This window comes from Zootoca vivipara, chromosome 5 (assembly GCF_963506605.1).
Source record: "Zootoca vivipara chromosome 5, rZooViv1.1, whole genome shotgun sequence".
Lineage (NCBI taxonomy): Eukaryota > Metazoa > Chordata > Lepidosauria > Squamata > Lacertidae > Zootoca > Zootoca vivipara.
This window is the reverse complement of record NC_083280.1, coordinates 44,775,171-44,802,783: the sequence shown is the minus strand read 5'-3', so window position 1 is coordinate 44,802,783 and position 27,613 is coordinate 44,775,171. Positions and strand designations below refer to the sequence as shown.

At 44.9% G+C, this 27,613-nt stretch overlaps 1 protein-coding gene and 1 long non-coding RNA gene across 4 annotated transcripts in view; both read right to left on the bottom strand.

Moving 5' to 3' along the window:
* The window catches only part of TRIM8 (tripartite motif containing 8), a 67,227-nt gene extending 40,980 nt beyond the window's left edge, over positions 1-26,247 (bottom strand). Inside the window, exons 1-2 of one of the 3 annotated variants that reach the window (XM_035134111.2) lie at positions 26,106-26,247; positions 22,311-22,997 (exon numbers count right to left, since the gene is read on the bottom strand). In XM_035134111.2, the coding sequence (XP_034990002.1) occupies positions 22,311-22,880 (570 nt within the window). In that variant the 5' untranslated portion in view covers positions 22,881-22,997; positions 26,106-26,247. Of the gene's footprint in view, positions 1-22,310; positions 22,998-23,195; positions 25,694-25,839; positions 25,916-26,105 lie in introns of those variants that run through there. The other 2 variants (XM_035134112.2, XM_035134109.2) reach the window with 2 other exon arrangements.
* Positions 364-22,304, bottom strand: LOC132592157 (uncharacterized). Its single transcript, XR_009557596.1, has 2 exons — positions 15,043-22,304; positions 364-14,981 (listed from the first exon to the last, which is right to left on the bottom strand). It is a non-coding gene; the product is annotated as an uncharacterized LOC132592157 (long non-coding RNA).
* Positions 26,248-27,613: the final 1,366 nt, after the last annotated feature.

The window sequence follows — 27,613 nt, the reverse complement described above, 5'->3', positions numbered from 1 at the left end:
AATATTTGATTTAACATGTAATAAAATCTACTAGCTCTGATTTCTCTGTTAAATCAAATTTGGGTATAAGGCACTGTTTCTCAAACGGGTCTCCAGCTGTTATTGGACTACAACTCTCATCATCCCTAGCTAGCAGGACCATGGTCAGGGATGATGGGAGTTGTAACCCAACAACAGCTGGAGACCCACGTTTGAGAAACACTGGTATAAGGTATGAATAAATGTGCTGTGCTATGGGAAAGAACATTGCCCCAAGCCCTGGAGAGCTGCTGCCAGACAGTCCTGGAGACAACACCAGGCTAGATGGATCAAAGGACTAACTCTGTATAATGCAGGTGCCATTGTAATTTAGGTCCAGCTTGGGAATCAAGGCACAAATGCAAACTTATGCACTTATCCACCAAGGCGTCTCAAGCTTCAAAGTAATTTCTTCTGGAGACATGGAAAATTCAGGGCGTCTTAAGAAAGTAGTAGTAAGAGAGCAGAGGGTACAGAAGAAGCACCAGTCTCTCAATTAATATTTCCTTGCAAAAAGGCCAGCTACCATAAGAGGCCATGCGGTAGCTGTCATATGGGCTGCTAGGATTGTTTGTTGGAGAACATGACCTTAAGGCTGGTAAACAACAACAAAAGCAGTCATCTAAATTTCCGGAGCTGGGTGATTATCAAATTAACGCAACAAACAAACTGGACAGTGTTTTTGTTTTGTTTTTTAAGGGGGGAACACAAGCCCAATGATGATTTAGCTAACCAACACAAGACTCTTCACATAGGCCTGCCTTTCCATGATAAAACCTTTCTTCCATGGGAGAATACTGATTAACTTCAGGTCCCCCAGATAGAGGGGAATTTCTTTTAAGCAATGTGCATTAATAAGCTGATTGGGAAGAGACAAGGAAGATTCAAAAGTATCCCTGCGGTTTTTCCACCACCACTGGGGTCACAATGGAGCCAGAGATCTTCTGGCTTTCATCTTATTTTGCTTGCAATCCAGACACCCTGCCCCGTCTCCTCCCCCTACCCCCCAGCCCATAGGAAAGCAGCTTTCAGTGTCAGCGTATGGTACAAGAGAACAAAGGGATAGGCAGGCGGGCGCACACACACACTCACACACAGAGTCCCTTTGTCTGGGATAGGCCATCCTTGCCTGCTTCCAGTGAGCTTGGGTTGCTGTTTCTGCAGATTAGGGCCATCCCCTCTGAAGACCCAACTGAACATTTCCAGAACCTCCTTAATGCTGTTTCTCCTTCCCAGGCACAAAGGCAGTCCCTTCCCTGACAAAGGCAGAAGAAACCCTCCCAACCTCCAGACAAAAAAGGAAAAAGGAAAAAGAAGGGGGAAAAGATCAATATTCGTTTGTGTGCGGTTGAGCATCTAACCTCATGCTTGTTTGCAGTGTCAGCAAAAAAGAAGAAGGGGGGGAAACCAGCAAGGGGGAGGGGAGAAAGACCTATAAGGAAGTAAGTAGGACAAGTGAAAAATGCATTCTGGAAAGAGGCAGACTTTTAAAGCCAGCTAATTAGAGGGAAGCTAAATAATACTGAACGGAGGCAGCGCTACCCAAGCAAATCTATAGCGCAGAGCTTCTTGCTCTGATTCACTCTACCAGCTTCTCCATGTACAGTAAGAAAAAGGTGTTCCAAAAATGTGCATTGCTAGAATTGGGAGGAGGGGGACTACAAACCACAAGGCTCCCCAAAAGGAGCAGAATGTACAAGCAGGTTGCCAACATTTACTCATATTTCAGAGAGGGAGAGGGAAGAGACAGTCATCCAGAACTTCCCTGTCTGCCAACTGTTTCATCTGGATCCATCTACAGCTGATGTATTTTCAGCTCAGCCTGGGTGCACGTAAAAAAACCACCACCATCCTCCACTCTGCAGATGGGTGGGGCAGAGAGAGTCAGGCTGTAGAAGATTACACACAGAGTCAATGCCAAGAACCAGATTACTTAAGCCTCCTGGTCTTTGGGAGGTGTTTGCAATGTGCACCATGTTACACACAAACCTAGCCAGGAACTCCAGTCCTTTTATTCAAGCAGCATACCACAATCTTCTTCGACCTCTACAGACACCCCCTCAGTCATCCTTACAAGTATCCTGCCCATATTGCAGACTAAGAGCCATGCCAGCTCACCCAAAGCAGATCCCACCTTTGTCAATGAGCAAAGAGGAATATGAACCAGCAACAGCTCAGCCTCTCTGCCACTATGCCAGGTGAGCTTTGCGTGGTCACAAAAGAACTTAAGGTGTTCCACGCACCTCTTGCAAGTTGTTTTTGTTTTACTAGGAGTGTCAGCCAAGTACCCCAACAATGTGTCGACAGTTTTAGGGCTCATGATGAAAACCTTCTGGGATCCACAGGGTTTCTTTCTTTTTTTCCAAGTATATCTAGACTCACTGCCTTTTCTTTGACTTCACCTAAAACCTAAACTAAACTAAAAGGCTACCACCTATGAACGCTCTCTGTTTATATTTTAATTCAACTGGAGAGATTCCTGCATCTTACAGTAAAAACATCTAAAGAAAAAGGCACTACAGGGTGATTAAATAATTTATTCTTAGAGGGGCCTGTTTCTAAGAATTCTGCTGTAGGAACCATTTAAGAAGGTTCAGATAAAGAGAAATATTTCAGTGGAAAGACAACCTCCCTCAGGCAGGAGCCATTTGCAAAATGGTGGCAAGCAGGATGTCTCCTGGATCTTAGCATCTAATAACTTAATAGCCCCTAGGTCCAAGAAGCCCACCATAATCACTGTATTTAAATGGTGGTTTGGCATTACGTGCCTGAAGCAGCTAATGTGTTCCTCCTACCATGATTTCAGGCAAACTAGCTTAGCATTTCACTGGAAGTGGCAAACTATAGTCTGTGCTTGCTCAGCAAATGAGACTCAAAATGAAGAGATGTAGGATCCTCTAGCTCTTCCCATGTGGAAAGGAGAAATGTACCGGTATGCAGAGAATAAAGTCTGAATGGACTAGGCCAGCTGTGGGAAAACCTTGGTCCTCCAGATGTTGCTGAACTACAGCTTCTGTTATTTCTGGCCATTGGCCACGCTTTCTGGGCCTGATGGGAGCTGGAGTTCAGCAACATCTGAAAGGTCAAAAGGTTCTCCATGTCTGGAGTAGGATATACTGGATTCATGTGACCACAGTGCACCACACACAGTTGTTTCCAGAAATAGATTAGAAGGAATGGGATTGGGTAGATCAATAAGATACTATGGTGGTCAATTAAATGTTATGCACAGATCAGTTTTTGTTCATACTGAGACAGGCTAAAGGACTTGTATAAGAACTCAAGATTCTTACTAGAACAAGTTTGCTTCCTGGGAATTAACATGTGAATGGGCACTTCATATGAAATAGGGGGTTGAGTGTGGCATAAAGCTAGATTGATGCAGAACTCAATTGAGTAGTCACCTGTGGACTTCCCCCTTGACTGCTTCTCTTAGCTGCTACTCCACAAGATGAACAAGACTCCTCTAGGGCACCAGGAGGCAAACAAGTTAACTGGAGACTGTCTGCACAAACACCATACCACCTCCTGGAACCACACAAACCAAGAATGCTGTGCTAGCCATTTGTTTCTGAATAAACTAGGTGAGGGGGTGTAGGAGCACCGGGGGGGGGGAGGGGTATTGTTTTGTTTTTGTTCCTGTTTTTATTATATATTTTGTGGGGGTTTTTGCTGTGAACTACCCTGAGATCTACGGAGGATGAAAAGTGGTATATAAATTTAATGAATAATAATTTTAATTCATTAATTTTAACAGGTCTACTCTGAATAAAACTTAGTTCAAAACTGCCCATTGAAAAGTAGTCACTAGGGCTTGAAAGCTCAGCTATGGCCTAAAAGAGCTGTTGCCATATTTTTGAGCACAAGGACCTCTTATCAATCTCAAAAAAAATTCACAGATCCCAACATACTCACTGTTATAATTTTAGGCTCCATTAATTGAAAATATACATAATGACAAAAAAACTATTATAAATTCAATAATGCTTTTAAATGAGTTGCCGAAGTCAAAGATAACAAAAATTCATTCATTTATTTCTCCAATGTACCTATCAATCAACAAACCAAACAATTCAAAAAGCTGTTGAATATAAAATGTATTCATAAATTATAAATTCATTTATTTTTTTCTCCAGTATAGGCACTGACCGATGCAATTAATCAATTCAAAAAGCCATGAAATATGACTGTATTTATAATTATGAATTCATTCATTTACATACCCAGTATACCCAATGACCAACAACCCAACTAATCCAATTGAACTAAATACAAATGTATTTATTTCCAAGGGAACTCAACTGAAGTAATCCCCAAAATAATGAAAATGAAGACATTCGTTGTTATTAATGTAATGTATTCCTACACATAGAATCAGGAGGACTATCAATTGTATACTTTAATGAAATCCCTGTACATAAAGCTATTATTGTATTTTTTCCCTTTTTTTCAGAAGCCTGCACGCATGAGCAGCAACAGTAACATGGAATGACAAACAGCCCCTAAAAATCTGCCCCCAAAATGGCCTAAGCCAGAAAAAGCCAGAAACTCCCCCCCCATAACCTGCATGCACAGGATTTATCCTAATAAAGCATCAGAAATAATCTCCAATAATGCTAAAATTAAGGAACTCAAGCGCAATAAGTAATTAGAACAGAAATTCTGCCAATCCACAGAACTCCCTAAACTCAAATTAAGGGCCTTCCAGCTGTTGTGCCATGTATTCCACCTTCCACCACGTGTGCCATGTATTCCACCTTCCACCACGTGTCCTACATGTAGTGCAATATAAGAGACCAGAAAACCACAGGTGCAACACACCTCTGCAGACAAAGCAGAGAGGGCAGGCTCTTCTAAGTACACCTCACACCACACCAGCAAAGGAAAACAAGGAAGGCACAGGCCAAAGCTGCTGACCTGCATTCCCGTTATTTCCAATGATCACAAGCTCCTCAATGTTAATGCAGCTCTCCTGGAGATGCCACTGTGAAAATGAAGAGTGTGGAGGAAGAAGTCAAGCGCTGGTTGGAGGAACATTGCTTGTAGACACTTTGAGAAAACGCCATGCTTGGCGCCCACCTCTGCCAAGGGGTCCACAGGCTCTGAACCGCAAGTCTAAAGTACATCTAAGCTTAAAGTATAATACACACATCAGACTGAAAAGCGCAAGCCCCCAGAGGATACTCACCCAGCCATTATAAAGGCAATGAGAAAAGTTCATGTTACTGGACGAAGAGGCAAGGAAAGGTTGCTTAGTTTAAAGCTGGTCCTTGCATTCTGTTTCTAGAAGGAAACCAGTGGACCATGGGAGCACGAGAATAGTCCTTGCCTTGAAGTAGCACATAATATAGTATATGGCTTCATTCAATAGTCCATATTCAATAGTATGACAAAATACTTGCCAGTACACTCTCTGGTTTAAAGAGCAATGGGTTTAGCGTTCACAGCGAACTTGCCAATTAGCTGATTTTTTACTTTAGGACATCATAATTCATTGTCTTTCCATCATTCTAGTGAAGTTCTCCATGTTGTATTAGGAGTCCTTAATCATTATGGTTTCCTGTTAATCAGGAATAAGGAGTCCAAGGAATTCTGATAGCTATGGTCTTCAAAATGCTATTGGACTTCAACTCCCATCATTCCTGAACATTGGCTATGGAGGATGAAGCTGATGGAAGTTGGGAGTGCAACCTGTAGAAGCCCCCCAGGTAGCCATCTCTGCTACAAATAGTATTGTTAGAGTAGTTAAACATGCATGTTGTATCAAGTCAGTCGGGATAGCTCAGTTGGTTAGAGTATGGTGCTGGTAACACCAAGGTTACAGGTTCAATCCCCATATAGGACAGCTGCATATTCCTGCATTACAGGGGATTGGTCCTCAGGGTGCCTTCCAACTCTAAATTGTATGATTCTATGTGCAGACTACTCAAAACATGCAATCAACATTTGTTCTCCCACTAGATGAGAGAGTAACAAGGCAATGAGGTATTTTGACATGAGCACATCTGCTACCATAAGAGCATGAAGATGGGTTGGGTTATAGCACAAATAAGTGAAACCAGAGATCTTGGACTGGTACATAGGAAGCTACCGTACTTATACCAAACTAAGTCAGACCATAGGTCCATCTAGCTCAATATTGTCAACACTGACAGGCAGCAGCTATCCAATGTTTCAGTCAAGGAACATTCCCAACCCTACTTGGGCACACCAGCAATTGACCCCTGGAACCTCTATGCACAAAACATTGTGCTCTACCACTGAGCTGCAGCTCTTCCCCAAAGCATCTTGAACCTCTTCTGCCCTTGAGGAGGAGGGGTCAAGACATCAGTCTGGATTACTCGTCTTGAGACAGATAAATGTCTGCAAAAATCCAGACGTATGGCAAGCCATGTCGGAAGTGTAGATTTTGGCAAATTCCATTTAAAATAGCTCAACAAAATTAATTGCTCAAAGTAGCACTCCAAATAAATTCAACGCTCTACCAGCAGAGGTCTTGCCAAGCCATGGTAATCTGGACAGTACTATGCCACATTAGCTTTTAAATACAGTGGTACCTCGGTTTATGAACACAATTGGTTCTGGAAGTCTGTTCATAAACTGAAGCGTTCATAAACTGAAGCGAACTTTCCCATTAAAAGTAATGGAAAGTGAATTAATCCGTTCCAGATGGGTCCGCGGGGTTCATAAACCGAAAATTCATAAACCGAGGTGTTCATAAACCGAGGTTCCACTGTAAATATTTCATAGAAACAACAGAGCAGAATATCAGCTAGGTGTTTCTGAACTACAACTCCCATCATCTCTAGCCATTGACCATGATTGAAATGCTGGGTTCTGAAACACGGGGAGGGGCAAATTTCCCCCTGACCTAGGTAGGTTAAAACCATTACTCCAGAAGACTACCACAAGGAGACAGGCTGAGAAAGATCCGTGCCACATGTAGATATGGAGAGCATTCAGATTCAATGTGGAGATGTACCTACATAAGTGACACATACAAAGATGTGGAGGTTGCTTTCTTGTTCAAAAGGAACACATTCACCTTTTTATAGTTACATGAGAATACCATGCATTTTTATAGTACGGTACTTTAAAGCGATAAAAGTACTTCTTATACCTTCTCAATAATATTCACAGCAACCCTGTGGAGTAGGTCACTACAATCATCCCCCTATTTCAGAAAAGGTAGCAGGCCAAGGTGGATGGTGGCTTGTTTGAAGTCATCTACTGAGTTCATGGTGAGATTTGAATCTGATATTTCCCGGTTCACCGCTCAATCTCTTAGCCACTGCAGTAGCTCTGTGGAACCAATCTCTGAACCTTTTAACTCCTTGAGATAGATGCCTTTCCCTCTGGGTTACTGGGAAAAAGCTCTCCTCCCCAAACAGCACAAACACTGCCTCCATCTCACCATTTTGATTGCCATGGGAGCCTAGGAACCCCACACACTAACTAATAGCCACTAGCATTCTGTCTACTGCTCAAGAGGAGTGTCTGATTCTTGCAAGCTTTGACAGGTTGCAGCATTCTTCTTAATTCCCCAGAGGTTGGCTGGCTTATTTATTTTAGTAACATTCAAAAGAGAAAAGGGGGGAAAGGAAGGCTGTGTTTCAGGAAATCATGGCTGAAGAGAAAAGGTTGCAGAGACTGGTCAGGCTAAATCCTAAATCTGGCAAGTCAATAAAGCGCTACTGGTTAATCAAATACTGGATTATTCTAAAACCATTTATGCAAGCATGAAGGGAAAGAGGAGCAGTGGGAATTATATAGGATTTCAGCTACTGAGAGCACATTATTTATGAGAAGGCATAGTTGTGCTTAGTGCTACCTTTCAGTCATTTGTCCTAGAAAAAAAGCCAAACCGCTTTAGACCAAAAGCGTGTGGGAAGGATCTTCTCTGCCACTTAGAAAACCCTCCACTACAGATGCTGCATCCAGCTGAATGTTTTGGAACCCGTACAATAAAGGGAAGCAAAATTTACAGAAGAGGGCCTGTGTTCATACCATACAGAACTCATACCAAGCTTTCACTTAGCCAGCACTTTAGAATGAAATTAAAAAAAGTGTTTAATGAAGAGCCTCACTATTTTACATTCAAGTACACAGGTGGCTTCTAAGGCCTAGAAAGCAGCTGTTTAACCTTCCTGAGATCAACAGGAAGCAAATTCCTGCTCATTTCAGGGCTGGGCACTTTGACCACGTGTCCCCCTAGGACTGCCCAGAGCCTTCTCTCCTTAAGCCTATAACTCAAGAAGAAGCACCAAGCTAACACAGTCACCAAAGAAACCAATTCTGCAGCTAAACCACCCTGGGCCCCATTCATCTCTGAGGCCACAGCAAAAGCAGCTGCCTGCCAAGCTGGATCCTCCTCCTCTCTCCTCCCTGCCCCCAAGTGCTGACTTTAAAAGCTGTTCATAAATACATGTTTTTAATCCAGACAGATAGGCTCGTCATCCAAAGCATTCTTTCACCAATCACAATGCCCACAGCAAGCTAAGCAACACTGAAATTACTCAACAGACAGCCTCAATGGCGCTCTCCTTTGCACGGTTTTTGGAAAGGACATTTCAATGTTTTCCCTCCTTCCTACTTCTGTTTGTTTCCACTATGCAGAGCATTGCTATCACCTTCAAATTATTTTTAAAAAAGGCTATCAACATCCAAACACATCTTTCCGCTAAGCCAAAAACAACGTTCTACAGCTATGAGGACTAGAAGCATGCCTTGAAAGAGACCCAAATCAGGATTGTTTTGTCTGGCTGCATCATCTTCACAACAACCACCAAAATCTGATCTACACATTACAAAGAATGATGTGACAGACTGGGGCAGAATTCTAGACTGTACCATCTTAGATTGTAAACCAAGGGGGATGGCAGAAAAGGGAGAATTTTAGTACTCTGCACAGTAAAACAACAACAGCAACACTGTATGTAGAAATCTAACGTATCAGAGAGATAGGCTTGGGATAGTCTTCTTGACAGGCAAGTCATAGAGAAAACTTGATGGAAGGGGAAGCACTCAAAAATATTCTCCCTGCACCACGCAATGGTACAGTCCAGAATGCGGGGGGGGGGGGAGTGGCTCTGAATCTTGATGGTTTCCTGCATGGCTGAATTATGCTACAAACAGAGAACACTGTGGGACACTGCAAATTAAAGAGGGAGGATCAGCAAGTGAGTGGCAAGGCAGTTCACAAGGGAAAGCCCTTTGCTTCCCGCCCCCCCATAACATATGGGTCAACTGCCTACTTATACCAGACATCAAGCTATCAGGACACACAAGATGGGGGCAGGGGTGGATGAAAGAGCCAGGAGCAGTGAAGCTCTAGGGAAGCAACCACCTTTTCTTCTTGCTCACAGCCAATCACAACTGTGTTTGCTATCAGGCAGCCCCTTAACTCCCTCTATCTCGTTTCAATGCATGAAAAAGCAGTGCGCTGGCCTTTGCGAGAGGTTCAGATCAAGAGCAATTGCAGTGAAGGGGGAAAGCGCAGAAACACAAGCGGAGAGAAATCAGGAAAAATCATTTTTCCACATAGGGACTGTACACGAAAGCACAATTCGCAAGACGAGAGAAGGAATAAACAAGAATGAGCCTTCCAAACAATGCAGCCTATACTAAAAAGCACGTCTTCTGTCCATTTAATTAGTGGGAGGTCAGCGAGAATGTCAAGCTTTGCCATCGAGTTCCTCTGTTCAGGAGGAGGAAATTAGACTTTTAAATTAAGGTGCTTTTGGCCTTTTCAATAGGATTCATACAGGGGAAAGAATGGTTCGTCCATGCCTTTGCTCCTCCAACGGTTGCACTAAATGGTATAGATCAACCCAGGGTCAGACTGACACAGCACCAAAATTTATCACTGCCAAAGGTATTTTCTATAGGCTTCCAGAGCTGTGCGTAGATCTGTAGGTCTAGACAGCAAAAGGGAGCCAGTGTTATTCCAGGGGGAAGGCCAAATTGTCACCTTGTCAAATAGTGCCTAGCATATCTTTGAGCTCTACGCAAATGTTAAGTGATGGCAGTAGACGACCACTCTCTGCTTTGCACTCCATTCAAGCATGGCTTGATGAGAATGGGCACACAAAGTGAAAGCCACAAGCTACAATCCCCGTCCTCCCCATCTACGCACAAGGTCACTTGAGGGTGCTCACTTTTACTCCCATATGCTCTCCCTCTCCCACAGATGGTATAATGATGAAGGGATAAGTTTTTTTTTTTAAGTGCAGACAGATAGATAGATAGATATGGACACACACACACACACACACACACACACACACACACACACACACACCTCATAGGCCTAACTTACAGGGATAAACAATCATCTATATTGTATAGCACTGCCAAATTCAGAAGCTGCCACCTCCGCCAACTCCTGCCACATGCAAACACCCTTCACCTGTGCACGCATCTTATTTGTTTCATGAAACTCTGCATTTGATTCCATCCGTAGTTACAAACCTTCCCTTCCTAGCATGCACTGAAGCCTGGCTATTTTGCTTAGTGACTCAATACAAAAAAAAAAAACACCCTGTGAGGGTGGGGTAAGCAAAGGCTAGTTATCTAAAATGAAACCATACAAAAAAGGCCATGACAACTAAAAAGACGGGAAGAACCAGTGCAACCCCGGAGAAATGCAAAATCTATTTTTAGCCGAGGTCAGAATTCCCAGGGCACTTACATCCTTATGGCATACTAAGACCCTGGGTTGCAATGTCATCAGTATCTGCAATAGTTAAAAAGAGACCATAATCTCTCAGATTCCTATGAAGCAGTCCTTCCTGCTATCTCATAAATTTAATTTCCTGCCTCCCTAAATTTCCATGAAAACAAAAACCCAGCTTAAAGAATTTAGAAGCTGTCCAGACCAATCAGTCAGAGAGGGAGGGGGTGGAGAAGAGAGGAGGAAGGAGGGAGGAGGGGGTGGAAAAGAGAGGAGGGGCTTGGTGGTTGATGGCAGATTTGCAGAGATCACCCAAGGCCTAATAAGTCATTGCAATTTTTTTAAAGCATTTGGTCAGCATTCCCAGTAGAGAAAAATCTCAGAATACAACAGCACTCCTTTGGCAACGCAAGCAGGGGAACATCAAGGGTGCTGCAGGCCAAGGGACTTGAGAGCAGCAGCAGGGCTGGGCCTCTCTCAGGGAGGGAGAGGCAGGACTGGAATAGCTTCTGCTGCTGCGTTGGGGAAGAGGGAAGAGAAAGCCTGCAGCTTAACATTTAAAGTGACAGGCATAGCAGCAAAGGGAGCTGGGAAAGCAGATGGCAGCAGGTTTACAGGCCAGCCGGAGGAAACTTATGCTCCTACCGCCCATGCAAGATTATAATCATGAGTGCAAGTATGTTAGCTCACAAAAAAAGAGAAAGAAAGAAAAACAAAGACAGGGAAGGCTGGGGAAGAGGAAGATTATGCCTATGCAGAGAACATGACACCGCCATCTATGCTTTTTAAGGGGATTTTAAGTACCACCCTTCAAGTATAGTGGTTGGGCTTCAGGAGCCCCTTAGAGACAGTCTCTTGTTAAGGATCCTGTTTTCTCTCTCGCTGCTTGGCTGCCCTATAGTTTGAGTGGAGCTGGACTAACTCTGCATTTTTAAAACACCAAAAGTGAAGAAGACTCCTTTTCAACAAGACAGGAGTGCCTAGCGTGCTCTGGTCCATGGGGTCATGAAGAGTCGGAAACGACTAAACAACAACAACAATGCACTCCTGCCAGGACTCAAGCAAAAAAGACCACCTGAGTTATCCTGCCACCAGCAGTGGTGGTAGGGCTTGCAGTGGTCAGTTGCTCCAAGTGATATAGGTGAGAGGACAGGATGTTTGCAGCGAGTTAGCTAACTCCTGCTCTGCCCAGATAGGCAAAACATGCTAGGCTTGCTCATGCTGAGGTTTCTGGCGGTCTCTCTCTCTCTGCCCACCCTCCCTTCCTTGCTACTCATTTACAATGCTGAAGTATTCAGTTCAAGATCTCTCCCCAAAGATGGCTCCTTTTGGCATGCTTCCCTCACAAAAATGCATTTCTGTCTGGTAGACCCATTGCCCCCATCCCCATGTTAATTTCACATCCCTTTCATTCAATGTGAAGGAAGGTGCTTTGTCTCCTACAGAACAGATACATCAAGGTATATAGGGCATTTCAGAGTCAGAAGCATCATTCCTGCATGTTACCCACAGCAGAACTGATGCAGCAAGACAATTTCCCTTCTATGAGGCAAATACTGAGCTTTCATAAAAGCTTTGGTGTACAAAATGCTTACACTCCCAGACACAAGTGATAAACCTGAGAGGGGGAAGGGATTTCATGCACAGAATATTTTTTTTTACTTTTAAAAGACAACTTACAAATATTATGGCTTTAGAGGCAGAGTAGGGAGAGTAGGGACGTGGCTGGCGCTGTGGTCTAAACCACAGAGCCTAGGGCTTGCCGATCGGAAGATCAGCGGTTCGAATCCCCACAATGGGGTGAGCTCTGTTGCTCCTCCCTGCTCCTGCCAACCTACCCTGTTTCTCCGAAAATAAGACGTAGCCATAAAATAAGCTGTAGCAGGATTTTTAAGCATTCAAGGAATATAAGCCATACCCCGAAAATAAGACATAGTAATAGGCACAGCAGCAATGCCGGCCGCGGCAGGAGAAGGTAGCAGTTCGAAAGCACATCAAAGTACAAGTAGATAAATAGGTACCGCTCCGGCGGGAAGGTAAATGGTGTTTCTGTGCGCTGCTCTGTTTCGCCAGAAGTGGCTTAGTCATGCTGGCCACATGACCTGGAAGCTGTACACCGGCTCCCTTGGCCATAGCCGTCCGCGACTGGACCTAACTGTCAGGGTTCCCTTTACCTTTACCTAGGAAACCTTTGCCTCCCCTCCCTCCCTGGTGTTGCTGAACTTTCAACTCCCATCAGCCTCTGCAAGATTAGCCAATTACCAGGGAAGACGGGAGTTGTAGTTTAGCAATATCTGGGAGGGCCAAATGTTTCACATACCTAATTTTAAAGTTGGGTGTTTCCCTGCGATGCAGGGGTGAGGAACCATTTTCTAGCCAAAGACTGCATTCCCTTGTGGTGAAACTTTGGGTGGGCTGCATGCAGGTGATAGGGAGAGCCAGAGACCAAAGTGGGCAAAGCAATGCATGTGAGAGCAGACTACATTCCAGCCATGCAAAAGGCTGGAACACATATTATCTCTTTATTTTCCACTATCACAGTTCAAAGACACATTCAGAGTAAAGCAAAAGCACAGAGGGGCAAGAAGCAGGGCTAGCAAGGGGTGTGGTCTAGAGCAGGGGTTCCCAAACTACGGCCCAGGGGCCAGATGCGGCCCAATTGGCCTCCCAATCCGGCCCGCGACGACCCCTGCCGCCGCCCGCTCTTACGGCGCGCAGCGCGACGGCACTCTTCCAGGTCGGAAAAAAACGCCGAAAATCCTTTGTGTGCATGCGTATGGGCCTCTCCCGACCCAGAAGAGGTCATTTCTGGTGCACTTCCGGGTCGGGGGAGGCCCATACGCATGCGCACAAACGATTTCCGGCGCTTTTTCCGACCTGGAAGCACTCCCCCGGCCCGCCGCGCGATCGGCGCGGTGGGAACTGGCCCAAAGCCCGGTAAGTCTGGGGACCCCTGGTCTAGAGAGTCCTTAAGGCAATATCCCCTCAGCCTGAGGGGCTCCTTTCCCCTCTTTTAAAGGACAAAGTTTAAGAGGAACTACATGTGGCTAAAGAATGGCATTTTAAATGGTGCCTATACCATATCATTAAGTCTACTGCATTTGCTGTAAAAGTATAGGCACACCTAAAGAGAACTGGGAATTTTTAAAGGTGTGTTTATTTCATACTGTAGTCTTTCCGATCATTTTTAAAAGCATTGAGAAAGGTCTTTCTTTTTTTAAAACAAAACAAAACACTTCAATGGCTGCAAATTTGCAAAAAGAAAACTAAACCAGTTCAGTGCTGCAAATCATTGTAGGCAACTTCAAGGGCCGACTTTTAAAGAAACACATACATTGAGCTGTGTGCACACACTATACATTTAAAGCACCTTGCTTCCCCTCACCTACAAAGAAAGGAAGGAAGAATTCTGGAAATTGTAGTTTACCCATAAGAGATCTACGATTCTAAGCACCCTGAACTGAACAAACTACAGCTCCCAGAATTCTTGGGAGCAGCGACTGTGCTTTAAATTCATAGTGTGCATGCAGCCTCAGCACAATGCGTCAGCAAGCAAAATACGCAGTAAAGATGTAGCTCCCTTAACACTATGAATGCAAGGCATCAAGAAGGAAATGGCTCAAAGATGAAGAAATAAATTTTGTAAAGGCAACAGAAGCCAAGCCACAAGCAAACTCTGCAGACTTCAATGTTGATCCTCCAAACCAAGGCTCCTCCCACCCCTCATATGTGGGGATTCATTACTTCCTGTTTTAACTGCAAACTAAAGCTTAATTTGTGTCCAAATTGGCAAACTATGGTTTTTGATTGCTTCAAACCAGGAGCTTCCAAAGTAGGCAACTGCCCCAAAGCAGCCAGCATCTCTGATACAAAGGTTCTGTGCTTAGCCCAAAAGATATAAAGGACCCAAGACTAAAGGTCAGAAGCTCCAGCATTGGACCCTATAAGCTAATGGAAATGGCTGCAGGATTCCCACTTTGGCCCAATCCTACACCAGAAGTCAAGGTTGGATGTATTCCACAACCATAAAGTTCCAATGCTGCTAATGAAAACTTTTGATTCTGATGCCTTGGAATTTTAAATATTTTCCATAGCCCTTTTTAGGGCAGTTAGTAGCTTTTAGCAGCAAGAAACTTTCATTCTTAATAGTTCTGACATGCTTGGGGGAGGTATTGTTCTAGCAAATTGGTTTATTCATTAGTGTCTCATGAAGGGCCATATTCACAATTAAGATTTATTTGTTTTGCAATGAGGTAGACTACTGAACCAAGCCCTTACAAGAGTTCAGCTCCTCTGCAAGTTGAACTCTTAGTGGCAAAGAAGCTGAACTCTTGTGAGGTTTGGTTCAGCACAAAAATTATCTTAATTGTGAATCATGGTTGTTGATACACTGCTAAAGTTTTTTGCTAATGATGCACCTTGGGATGGTGCCTGCAACAAATGCAATTTAATTAACAGATTTATCCATGGTGAACTTAAAAGCCACAATAAGAAATCAGAGTCAAAAGCAACAGAAACATGCAAAAATTTCCAGACTAACAGAAGTGTTAGTCTCCTGCAGCAAAAACAAAGACTAGCAAATGTATTATAATTATAACATAAGCTTTCGTGGACTGAAGCCCACTTCGTCAGTTGAAATCTTAGTTGGCAGGTATATGAAGGAGAAAACTGAACGGCAATGAGAAACAAAGTTATAGGCAGTAATAATTAAGACCTTAAATGTATGTTAAATAGGCACATCTTCTACAAAAGCAGGGTAGTGACATTGTTGAGAGTATTAACACCTGTAGTGGGGTAGCGAACCAAGAAACAGTCACAGATAACGTGGATATCTTAGCATTAGTAAGCGAACTAACATTTTGTAGTTTGATAAAAAATCCTTTGCCTCAATTTAACCCACTAGTGATGACACTGAACATTCAAATTAGCAGTGAAATGGAGATCCCCCCTACTTGCATTTTCAGCAACAGGCCAAAATAGGTTATAGGCCTTTTCTACAAGAGTTAACTCCCAGCAACCAGAAATAGTCCAGAAGTCTGATCTTTCAAGAAGGCCTAAGAACAGAACTAGGCAGCAGTCGGTTTCTTTTTTAGAGTCCTGTACCCCTGCTTAGAATATTTTTACTCTCCTGGATAAACTAGAATTGTGGAAACCGAAAAGCAAAGATGAAGTCCAAATTTATCTGATCACAACCTTTTTGACAGGGTAAAATGGGAGAGGAAGTTGCAATCCCACTACAGTATCCACATTATAGGTGCAAGCTATTCCTATACATCATGCTCAATGTCAACAGTATGTAAAATTATTGCACAACTTTTTAAAAGGCTTCTGCTTGTCACAGGTTTCTATTGTGTCTGTTTGGGAAAATTGCCCATACCAGTCTGTATGTACCGTAAGAGGCCTTCCCCCAGGCAAAGACAACACAGTTTCTCGTAAAGGGCAGGCAGGAATTTGACGTGTTGAAATTAGACCTGTGTATCAAACAAGCAAAACTCAGAGTTCTGTTTACCAGCAGACAGTGTGCAAGAGGGTGCATAATTAAAATATGCATGCTTGTTTTTCACCTTGCTTAGGGTTGACACAAGTACCACCTCCCGGTATTTTACTATCAGCTCTGCTACTTCCTAAGAGGACAAGCCCCTGCAGTTTTATCACGATTCTGGTGCTAACTAGCTTTATAAAAAAAAATTATTCTGGTTGTCACCATTTCTCTTGATGCCCCGAAGCCACCAACGAAAAGGAAAATAACTGCAGGGAATTAGAAAAAACTGTTTCACATTGGCTGTAATTGTGTGTGGCTGTAATTGTGTTTTTGTTTCGTTTTATGGGATGGCACTCAATTTCGTTGTACTATGTACAATGACAATAAAGTATTTCTCTTACCGTACCTTATCTTATGAAACACTCAATCTCAGGAATGTGGGTTTGAGCCCTACATTGGGTAAAAGGATTCCTGCATTGCAGGCTGTTGGACTAGATGACCCTCATGGTCCCTTTCAATTCTACAATTCTATGACAATCTTGTTTGCAACATCAACACACCACCGCTTGCTGTGGTAAAGTGTGAAAGGTGCAGGTTTCCAGACACGTACAGACAGACACAGGAAACACCATCTCCCAGTGTGCTTGGAGAACACATCTGCCCTGCGCCCACCCAGGCCAAGCAACCTGTGACTTCTCCTGCACAGACGTTGCCACTGTGCCAGCCTCTTTAAGCCAATCCTGGTCCTTTCACGGGTGGGCACAAAACCCCATAAATCGCTGGCCCCTTCTCTTGGATGAGCCTCAGGAGGGAGCATCCTTATGTTTGCAACACAGCTTTGCCATTCCCTGACAGCATCTCCCTTACACATTTCACACATTTACTGCAGCGCACACAAATGCTACGCGAAGCAGCCCCTGACTAAAGCACAATAAATGTCCCTTGGTTTTCTAGGAGCATCGGAAGCTGCATAATACAGAGACAGACCACTGGCCTGCCTGGCTCAGCATCTTCTGCACCAGGGGAGCTTTGGGCAGGAAGCCAAGTGGGTGGAGCAACAGAGGCAGCTCATCTCTACAGTACACAACATTCCAGCCGCACAAAAGTCAAAAGGTTTCTACATGCCCCTCTCTCCATCCAAGCAAGGCACATCACAAGAGTTCTAGGACACATTCCAGCAAGTACTTGAAGGGGGCACGGAGCAGGGCTGGTCAGGTGTGAGGAAACTAGAGAGGCGTGTGGAGGGTCACTTTCGATCCCTCGGGCTAAAGTTGCCACCCTGGTGTAGCCTGACTGACTGGGAGCAGCTCTTCAAGGTTTCAAACAGGGGACATTCTCAACACTCCCCCGAGAGGCCAAGGATTGAAACTGGGACCATCTGCATGCCTGGTGGATGCTATGTCTCTTCCTAAATGTTTGGAACAGGGCAGTCCATATTTATTTTTTGCAGAACTGTAAAGTACTGCAAGCATCTTGACACAGCAACCCCCCAATCTGGTTGGTCCCCGTGAATACACAGTGCTGGGCTAGCTTGCACCTTTGACCTGATCCAACAGGCTCTCCTTAGGCTCTCATTCATTTAAAAAGAGACAAACCTGCTCACAACGCTTGACTAAAGGCTCAGCAGTGTATATAAGCCCTTTAACATACCTGGCAACAATCCAGGAGTTTGCATTTGATTTCTCCTCCCACCAGCTAAGTGTCTCCCATCTGCTGTTGTACCTGCCACTTCTTTACCCCAAATTAAGCCATTAAAATAGCCCTCCAGTATTGGCAGAAACACTCCAACAAGATGCACCCTAAACTTTACCACTCATGAATTCCATTGTTTAAAGGTCAACCATTTGTTTTTAATCTTTGCTACTCCCTTAGATCTTAGCTGCCTTTTCCTAAAGCAGGATGGGAGAACCTGCCAACCTCCAAACATTGCTAGTCTCCCAACATCCATCATCCACAGCCACAATGGCAACTGCTCAGAGATTATGGGAGCTGCTGGACTACAGCTCCCCATACCTCTCCTAATGCTAGTTCACAATTTAGGGGGCCCTTGTACCAGTGCGCCTCATTTCACTTCTGAACGTTAGGTCCATGGGGGGAGCCCTTGAAATGGAAAATGGCCTGGAAGGGAAAGCGGAAGGGGCAGAATAAAGGGGCAGTTTTATACTAAAACTGGGTTATAATATAAATAATTTAATAATGCCTCATTCTCATAGGACAGGATTGGTTTTTCTTTTGTAAAAAAAAGCATGATAGGGATTGCTTAATATGCACAATGAAATCTGTGCAGCCTAAAATCACATGGATGTCCAAAAAATAAGAGAGTTTTCCAGGGAAATTGCCACATAGGAGCATATAGGAACGGGATTTTTATTTTTCAAAAAGGGGGGGGGGTGTTTGAGTGACACAAACACACACAGAGAGGGAAGGGGAGAGAGAGAGCTTTTCTTGCAGAGCAGAACAACAGTCAGGAGGAGGAACATCTCAGGATGCTAGTCAAAGGTGGCCATGAGAGACACAGTGGCAAGGCTGATGCTTCTTTAATGTTAAAGTGCTAACCTTCAAGCAAGGAAACTGGGAATGTAGCAGCACTCAAGACAGGAAGAGGTGCAGACTGCATCAGATACTGGCAGCTATATCACCAACAACACACATGGTGCTTTAGGAAGAAGCAGCCTAAGCAAGAGAATCCAGTCCCTGCCCCCACTTCATTTACAGCTGAAATTTCAACAGTGGAGGAAAACAAAGGAAGGGCAGGGGGAAAGGGACACTCTTGAAAAGGAATGTGCAAGAGCAAGAGCGACTACGTATACTTTGGCTCCATTCAGAAGCATATTATGTGAAAAGACAACTGGGATGGGCATACCTCTAAGCTAGCAGTGCTCTTTCAGGGAGCAGCAGAGTGATGTAGTAGCTCAGCTCTTTCGGAGCTTAAGCAAATATTCTATTCAGATATTATTGCATGGGAAGCCTCAACTTTAAAAACCTCATTACTTTCAGTGGGAAGTGGCAAACACAAGCTCAGGGGTATTTAAAAAGAGCTATAGGAGACAAGTGAGCCTTCGTGCATTAAAGTAGCTTACCACCCAAAAGGTGGTAGGTTTGGCAGACCCAAGAGAAGCACACAAGCTACACTGTACAATGGACAAGCTCTTTGCCAGCAGAAGAGAGAACAGAACCCAGATCTGCCCATCCCAACACAACAAGGACACAGAGTTCAGCCGCCGTCTCTGATTATTCAGGCAAATCCCCAGTAGAGATTCTGGAAGGACTTTTGCGCAACCCGAGCAGAATGCGGCCCAACTACTAAAAGCAGGGAGAGAATAAAAGGAGATTGGCCGTAGCATCCACATTAAAAAGCCTCCAGCAAAAGAAAGAAACCCCAAACAGAAACTTCTAGCAGAAATATGGGTGTGGACCCAGCTAAAAAATTCCTTAAAATTGACTCATTAAGAACAAGCTCTCTCTAAACTGAATTGCCACTGGGATTTGCCAGTCTCAATTCACCAGTCACGTCATCACCAGGCCTCTCCCAGATCTGGGGGGAAAAAGGCATCTTTTCTGCTTAACCCAGCATTCCTCCCTCTTCTCCCTCATGGGTGCCTATTAATAGAAAGAAAGGAGGGGGAAGGGAGAAGCCAACCCTTTGAGCTTCCTAGCAGCCTAGCTAGATCTTCCTTCTTCCTGTGTGGGCGTGGTGGAGCGGCTGCCACCTCCAAGGAGATCTTTTGGCTCCCCTCCCCCCCCCCCCGAAAACTGGGGGGGGGGAGAGGAAAAGCTTTCCTGTTCAATCTCACAGGCTCCTCTTTCTGCCCCGAAAATCCCCACAAGGACCTGGCTGTCCAATTGGAAAATAATGAGATAGCAAATTTTATTTACAACTCCTCTTTCTCTTTCTTTCTTTCCTTTCTCTCTCTCCCTCCACTCCGATTTAATGGCTAAATCGTGAGTCATTTTGGCACTGTTAGAATACACAGGAAGTTATCCCTGTTTTACAGCCGCCACTGTTCATTTGTTGTTAAATATTTATCCTACACAACCATGCCTGAAGAGAAGCTGAGGGCCTGTTTGCGCCGCTTTGAGGTTTCAAGGCAACAGGATCAGGTCAGAAAGAAGAAGCAGGGGCCTAAGCGGAGAGGAGCGGGGGGGGGGGGGTAGGCCTAGGCAGCTAGGCTTGGGAAAGACACCTGCCTACCTGTTTTGACTTATGCCACATATTCAGGCTCACATCCTTGAAGTAAATCTGAATTAATGTGCGTAAAATCTCCCTCCCTACTTCCAAGGTCTCCTTCACCAATGCAGATTAGAACCATAAGCATGTGTAAATGGAAGTGGTGTGTGTGTCTGCGGTTATGGGTGAAATCTATTCATTTAACAGTCTTCAGTCACCTTTTTCCACTACTAGCCAGGCCATGTTGCTGCAACTACATTGAATGACCCTGAGGATGCATCCCTGAGTCAACCTTCATGGATCCTTATGGAGATATTCTGTCCCAATCCCCCAATTTCTGCATGTGCAACACCAACCGATAATGCCATTATCTCAGGTTTCGACTTAATATCCAAAAGCCACAGATATTTGAATTACAAATATCTCCTTTGCCTTTCTCCACACACACAAACCCCACCCTCGCTGCCCCAAACTCTGTTCCACTGATGGGACATAATGCTACCCTGAACCTGCTGGGCATTTAGGCAGCCATGCCAATGAAACTCCCTTTCTCCCGACCCTAAAGAATGGCTTGTCACTGGGATAAGCCTTCCCATCTGGATGGTTCAGAAAGGAGAAATGGCCTCCCACCTCTCCCCTCCAGAGCATGAAGCCAAGGCAATGATGAGAGCAGGACGGAGGTCATATGGAATTTCCCCCCTTCTCAGCAGCTTGGCCCAGAAAGGACAGGGAAAGGAGGGAGGAAGATGGAGAGTTGACATTGACAAGCCTTACAATAGGAGAGCTGCATTGTAATCAAGGCCTGGCTCCCAACCCCTGGGAGAAAAAGCTGCCCGAAACCAGATTTCAGAGCACTCAGCCGCCCAGTCCATTGGATTCCCCCTCTGCTCCACTCTTGTGGGAGAGAAGCAGAGGGGTTGGGCCTGCCGAAAAGGTTCCCAGGGCAAGCCAGAGAGCAAAGGGAGGCTTATTTAATTTAAAATAATAATAAAGAAAGCAATGTGGGGGCAGGAGTTGCCAAGCAGCATTTGCAGCACTGGCTGACCACTGAGAAGAATTATCCACAGGGAGAGAACCCTTTTATACCTGCTAATAGGCCTGTGCTTATCTCTAACTATATACAAATGACCTGCAGCTTTAGCAGATTTCCTCCTATTCTCCCAATTGTTTGCGGAGCAGTTAGAAGATTTGAAGGTCCTATTGTTTTCCCAGGGTGACAAACAACCTCAGAGACCACCACTACACACCCCATCCCCCCACTATTGTTTGAATGGCCACATTCAAATTGAAAGCACCACACACACAGAGAGACTTTACCGCTTCCCTTCCCCCATCACATCCTGTTCAGTGAGGGTCTATTTCCCTTGATGCATTTCTAATGAGGCCTGAAAAGATCATGTCAGCTTTTGTTTACTTCCTCGTTTTCAGCACATCTAAGATGTCAGCAAAAGGACTGGTAAAGGTGGAGCAAGACTGCCCATAGCAACCCACAGAAAACCCTTATTGGCACTGATGGGAAAATATTTTCTGTAGGCCTTGCAAAAAAATAAAGAAATAAACAGAAATAGAAAGGTCACCTTTAGACAGAATGGCTCCTTATTGTAAAAGGCAACATTTGAGCAGAAGGGGCAGCCTTTCTCATTAAGGATAAAACTGTTCCTGGCAGAACTAGAGGTTAAAAAGAGCTGCCGGGCCAATATTGATCCAGTTGATGTGCAATCGAGAAAACTGGAGGGGAGGGGGACACCACCAGTTATTATTTACCTTGTCTCAGCAGTACCTTCTTGGGCCTCTGATCAGGCCTGACAGATCTAATGGGTTTTTTTGGGGGGGTTGGTTTTTTTATAAACTGGATACCCCCTGGGGCAGAGAATTTACTTTTTGAGCTTCTCTTGCATGGCACCACACACACTGCTAGTACCTTCCAGACCAAAACCAGCGACAACATGGAGGCAATTTTCCACACTTACCCTGATCTCATTGCGCCGGATCTCCACGTCACACACCGAATGCCCTTGGTGTGCCCCACTGTAGTAGCAACAAAACTGGCAGACCGCCACCTGCTCAGCCTCGCAGTGGTACAACCGGTAGGCATTGTGCTGGGGGCAACTCCAGGCCCTGACGTCATCCGCCTCCACCAGGAGGTGCCCACGTGCTGTGGAGGGCTGCTGCAGGTGTGTCTGAACATGAGACTGGCAGCAGGGCGCTTCGCACCTCAGGCAGATCTTCTGGGCAGGCAAAGGTGGCCCACGACGGCAGAAGACACAGTGTAAGACGGAGGGAGTCTTTTCCAGGTTGAGAGAGTTGAACTTCTCCACAATGTTGGTCAGCTTTAAGTTCTTCTCGAGGTTGGGCTTCTGGTTGTAGGCCTGATTACATTCAGGACAACGCACTAGCCCTGTCTCTTTGGCCCATGCCTCTCCTATGCATCCTCTACAGAAGTTGTGCTTACAAGGAAGCTGGACAGGTTCCACAAAGACATGCAGGCAAATGGGGCATATAAGTTCTTCTTCAAAACAGTTCTTCCAGTTTTCAGCCATGTCTCACACCAACAGATTTTTATTTTCAGCAATCTCTCTTTAAAAAGTCAGTTTTTTGGTCTACTAACGCAGATGGTGATGAGTTTCCACTTTTGCAACAGAAAGGCCACTAAGTTGCTAATGAACAAAAAAAATAAAACAAAAATTGAGAATTATCTCCTAAGATTCCAGGTAAAACAACACAAACAGAGAGACACACTGGAAAACCCAGCAGCACAATCCAATAGGTACAATAAAAGCTTGCAAGGTTTAAAAAACAATCTTTAACTCAAAGTTTTAACATTTGATTCTAAAAAGCAAAAGCAAAAAACTTACCGAAAACTGAAAAAATTCCATACAAAATCCAGAATGGAGTCCAAATGCCATATAAACCTTCTAAGTTAAACACTGCCAAATTATTGTGACTTTCTGCCCAAGATTTGATATTTTAAAAGAACTTGTCTCTCTCCTGACCAAACTCAAAAGAATCGCATTTCAAATTATTTGTCCTCCGATCAAAGAGTTCAAAATGCAAGTCTTTAATTAAACCACAAAAAAGTTGGGAGATACAATCCAAACGCAAGACCAGCTAACTTCTAATGCAGCTGAATGGCGCAAAATATATATATATTCTTCATTGGCTTTGGAACAGTGCAATCTCAGTAGGAAGACGGGTCAATCATTCGGATGAAATTCCAGCCCAGAGCCAAAGGGACCCTCCCATCCTTTGCTCCTTTCACAAATAGGAATGAAGAGAAGAGGGGGAGGACAACCCAGGAGGCTGGAAACCACTGAAGACAAATTCAACCCAGAGAATCAACCTGCTCACAATACCTCGTGGGATTTCTGCCTTCTTAAAATCTGCCTCGATTTTTATTTTAGCAAGACTGAAATGGAAACAATCCTCCCTCCACTCCAAAAACCCTTGGTCTTTTGGAAAGTGATGGGTTGTTCTTGCTGGAAGGAAAACAAGTATGCCTTGATCAAACTGAAAAGGAATTTCTCAACTACTAATGAAGAGCCCAGCCCCCGCCTCTTCCCCTTTGCTTCTCTGTTTTCCTTCTGACATGAAAGCTATTTCTCCTTTTGGAACCAGCCTGCAAAAAAAAAAAAAAACGGAGGGGGGAGGAGAGAGAGGAGAGGAGAGACAGCACCAGCTTAAAGGGAACTGCTGAAATGTTCAATTCCAAGAGGACACAGTCAGTCCTCAGCCATTTTGAGCTGATTTTTTTTTAATTGATAGATTTTTAAATTTTATTTTAGAAAGTAGAAACAAATCTGTTTTTTTAAAAACAGGAGGGGGTAGGAGGGGTGGATGGCACCACCCTGCAAAGTGTGCGTCTGATGGGGGGGGGGAGAAGAGAGGGAGGGAAGGGGAGGGTTTTAAATTGAGTTTATACAGCCGCAGCTGCTGTGCCTTTTAGCTTTTATCATCAGATCAAAAAAACCCTACATACTCCTCACAACCACCTCCAGCCATCTTGGGTCTCCCCCCAACTTTTAAATAAAATTCTATTTTAAAAACTGTGTGTGTGTGTGTTATTTATAAATATAAATATATACTGTATATATCTATATATACACACAAACACATACACACAGGCACGCACCTCTATCTTCCGCACCTCGTTCTAATGCTCCCTCAGTCACAAACAAGAATTAACTAGCAGACCAATGGATCAGACGATCTTTCACCTTTGCCACATGCAAGAGAAACAAACAACATAGAATAGACCCACGATTTCAACCCGAGAGAAAAAGACACCACGAAAATGAAAAGGGGGGGGGGGTCGGATGCAGAGGAGAGGTATCTTATTGCCACGCTATCACGCAGAACGAAAGCAGGGAATAATATAGACGTTCCTGATCACGTAAACTGGGCGACAGAGGTGGAAAATAGGTTTATATGTCTGATTATTCAGATTCAATACACCCCCGCCCGACAAAAGCCTATATAGATTTTTTTTTATCAAAAAAAAAACCTTTTCCTGATGCAAGGCGCAGGATGGGGGAGCTAAGCGGAGAGCTCTCTTTCCCCAGTATACATACAGCCCATTTAAAAAACCCTATTAGCCCCCACCCCTCAAGGTTTGCAAAATAATGCGAGAACGAGCCGGGGTGAGAGAGAGAGAGAGAAAGAGAACGAGAGAGAGAAAGAGAGCGGATGGCACAATAAAAATTAATCGAGGTATTTTGCGTAGATCGACAGGGTGGCAATCAAGGTGAAGGGGGGTTGACTATAGGAATAGGTTGCGATGCCGCCGCCGCCGCCTCTTCCTCTCCTCTTCTTCTCCCAGGGGCGGTGAAAGCGCATTAGGGTCGGTGTGAAAGGGGGGAGGGGGTTGGGGGTTGGGGGTTGGGTAGGGGGGGGTATGAAGGAACTCAAGGGCGGAAGGATGACTAAAGATCAAGGGCGCATCGCAGGATTTCCCCTTCTTCTTCTCCTCCTCCCCCCCCCCGCCCTCCCCGGCTCGACTTTAAAGGAACAGCGGCTCAACCCGATCCCGGCTTCGCGTCGCCCGAGCAGCAGGGCCCCTTTAACCGATCAATAAGCCAACCGATCGATCAATCAATTGGTTCCGATAAATCACGAAACGTGAAGTCCTCCAGAAGAGCAAGGACAAAAAAGGGGGGAGGGAGGAAAAGAAGGAAGGAGGGAGAGAATCGGGAGTCCAATCCGGAGGGAGCCGCTGCCTCAGTCCCGGGCCTCGCCTCGCCTTGCTCCCCTCCCCTCCGCCGGGTCTGCGCCCAGCCCTGCCTAGCCCCAGCCGCCGCAGCTACCGCCAGCCCCTCGCTGCCCGGCTCGGTCGACTCTCAGCGGCTACCGCCGCGGCGCTGCTCAACCCCTTCTCCGGGGCCTCACGTGACCCGCCACAATTTGATACATTAAACACAGCGCGTCCGGCCTCCCTTAAAGGGGCGACGGCGACAGAGGGGCCCCGAAGCAGGCCGCTCGCTCGGGGCCCGCGGTCGTACTTACTCGGGAGTCGGGAGCCACTAGGAGCGCCTCCGCCCTGCCGGAGGGGAGCCAGCCATTGCTGAGCTTCCCCTGCTCTGCTTGCCAGATGTCGGGGGCGTGAGTCACAGTGGGTCACACTACACACACGCCAGGAAGGGGGGGGTAAGAAATGTGGCCAGGTGTACCTATCTAATAAGCACAGGACCTGCTTTCTCACAATGCGTACTGCATGCATATGTATACAGTATAACATATTACCGGCGGCAAACCGCACTGGGTACACCTACCAGCTGCCTCGCCGAGGGAGACCGGGGCTCGGTGAAGTGAAGCGACAGACGTGAAAGATAAGACCTTGTGCGCCACGAGGGGAAGAAGGGGAAGCTGGCTGGCTGCTGCCGAATGGTCCATCCATTCCAGCATTTGCACTGAGGAGGAGGAGCACCTCCTCCAAGGCTTCAGGCAGCAGGGCCTTTCCAAGGCTTAGCGGGAAATGGCAGGGATCAAACCAGGGGTTTCTGCGGGCAGAGCACGTGCGCGCTACAACTGAACTGCAACCCTTCCTCAGTATCCGAAACGGGACTGCTGACAGATGCAGCAAGATGGGAGCAGGAAGTATCTAAGCATATTATTAGTATTAATTATTAGTAGTATTATTAGTCTATGCAAGCAACAAGAAAATCATCCTCTGCACGTAGCAATGAAAGTTGGAGGTCCCCTAAGTGCACCCATTGTTTATTAAATTCCGCAGACCTATCCTATCCCCTGCTTAATTTGGCCTGTAGAATATATCATCTTTTATGAGAGGCTCCTATTATTTAGTGTCAGCCTAGTGCCAGGTGCTGTACAGGTCTTAATGATGTGATCCCAATGCCAAGATGATTTACGCTCGCTCTGAGCTAAAGAATGCCTGACAGGAGCTGCGAAGAAGCTGGAGTAGCTGACATTCTATGCATGTAGTGCCAAGAGATTAATATATACAGATTTGGCATAGATGGAGAATAAATGGACTGTAGGTGTTTTCCAGGTGGGTACTAGGATATGAACGTTTTGAAAGGAAAGCTTCCCAAAAAAAATTCAATTAAGTATGCCAATCCCCATGGAAGCATATTGTTTCTAGCCTGCTTCAGACTGGGAACACAATTTACAGTATTTAGAGAAGTTAAGTTGGGATGATTGTCACCCATGCTGTGTGCACACACATTCCACTGTATTAAAGTCTCTAGTTAGAGGTTTTGTAGATACAGTATTTGTAAGTCTTCCAAAGCCTTTCTGAACAGATGTCACAATGGGATACCAAAATAAAAATAAAATAGTATGTGCATCCTGGGAAACAATGTTTCTCATACCACCTTAAACTTCCTTCTCGACTTTAGTAAGAAATTACTTTATCATATAAGGGAGAACATATAGGACATATTTTCATCTAACAAATATCAGAAGGCATTTCCCCCATATATTAATACATATATATTCATATACATTAGAATTGTTAACTGCATAGTGTCGAGGGCAATATGAAAGTAAACCAAGGAAGCAGTGAAGACTACAGAATAAATCTAATTGGGTCCGTTTAGACCAGACCTAATCCCTTGCTGCTCCCTCACTAACTAGTTAACTTCCATGCAGGTTGCATGCTGTGAGGTTCCCTGCTGGAGACTCCAGCTCTAGTTTGCAATGCTTTCAGTGTGCATTTAGAATGAGTTGGATAGGAACACTCTAGGATTAAGAGGAGCATTTACCCTTCTCCTTAAAGGACTGAAGCTCTGTGAGGATCACTTTGTCTATTACCCAGCAG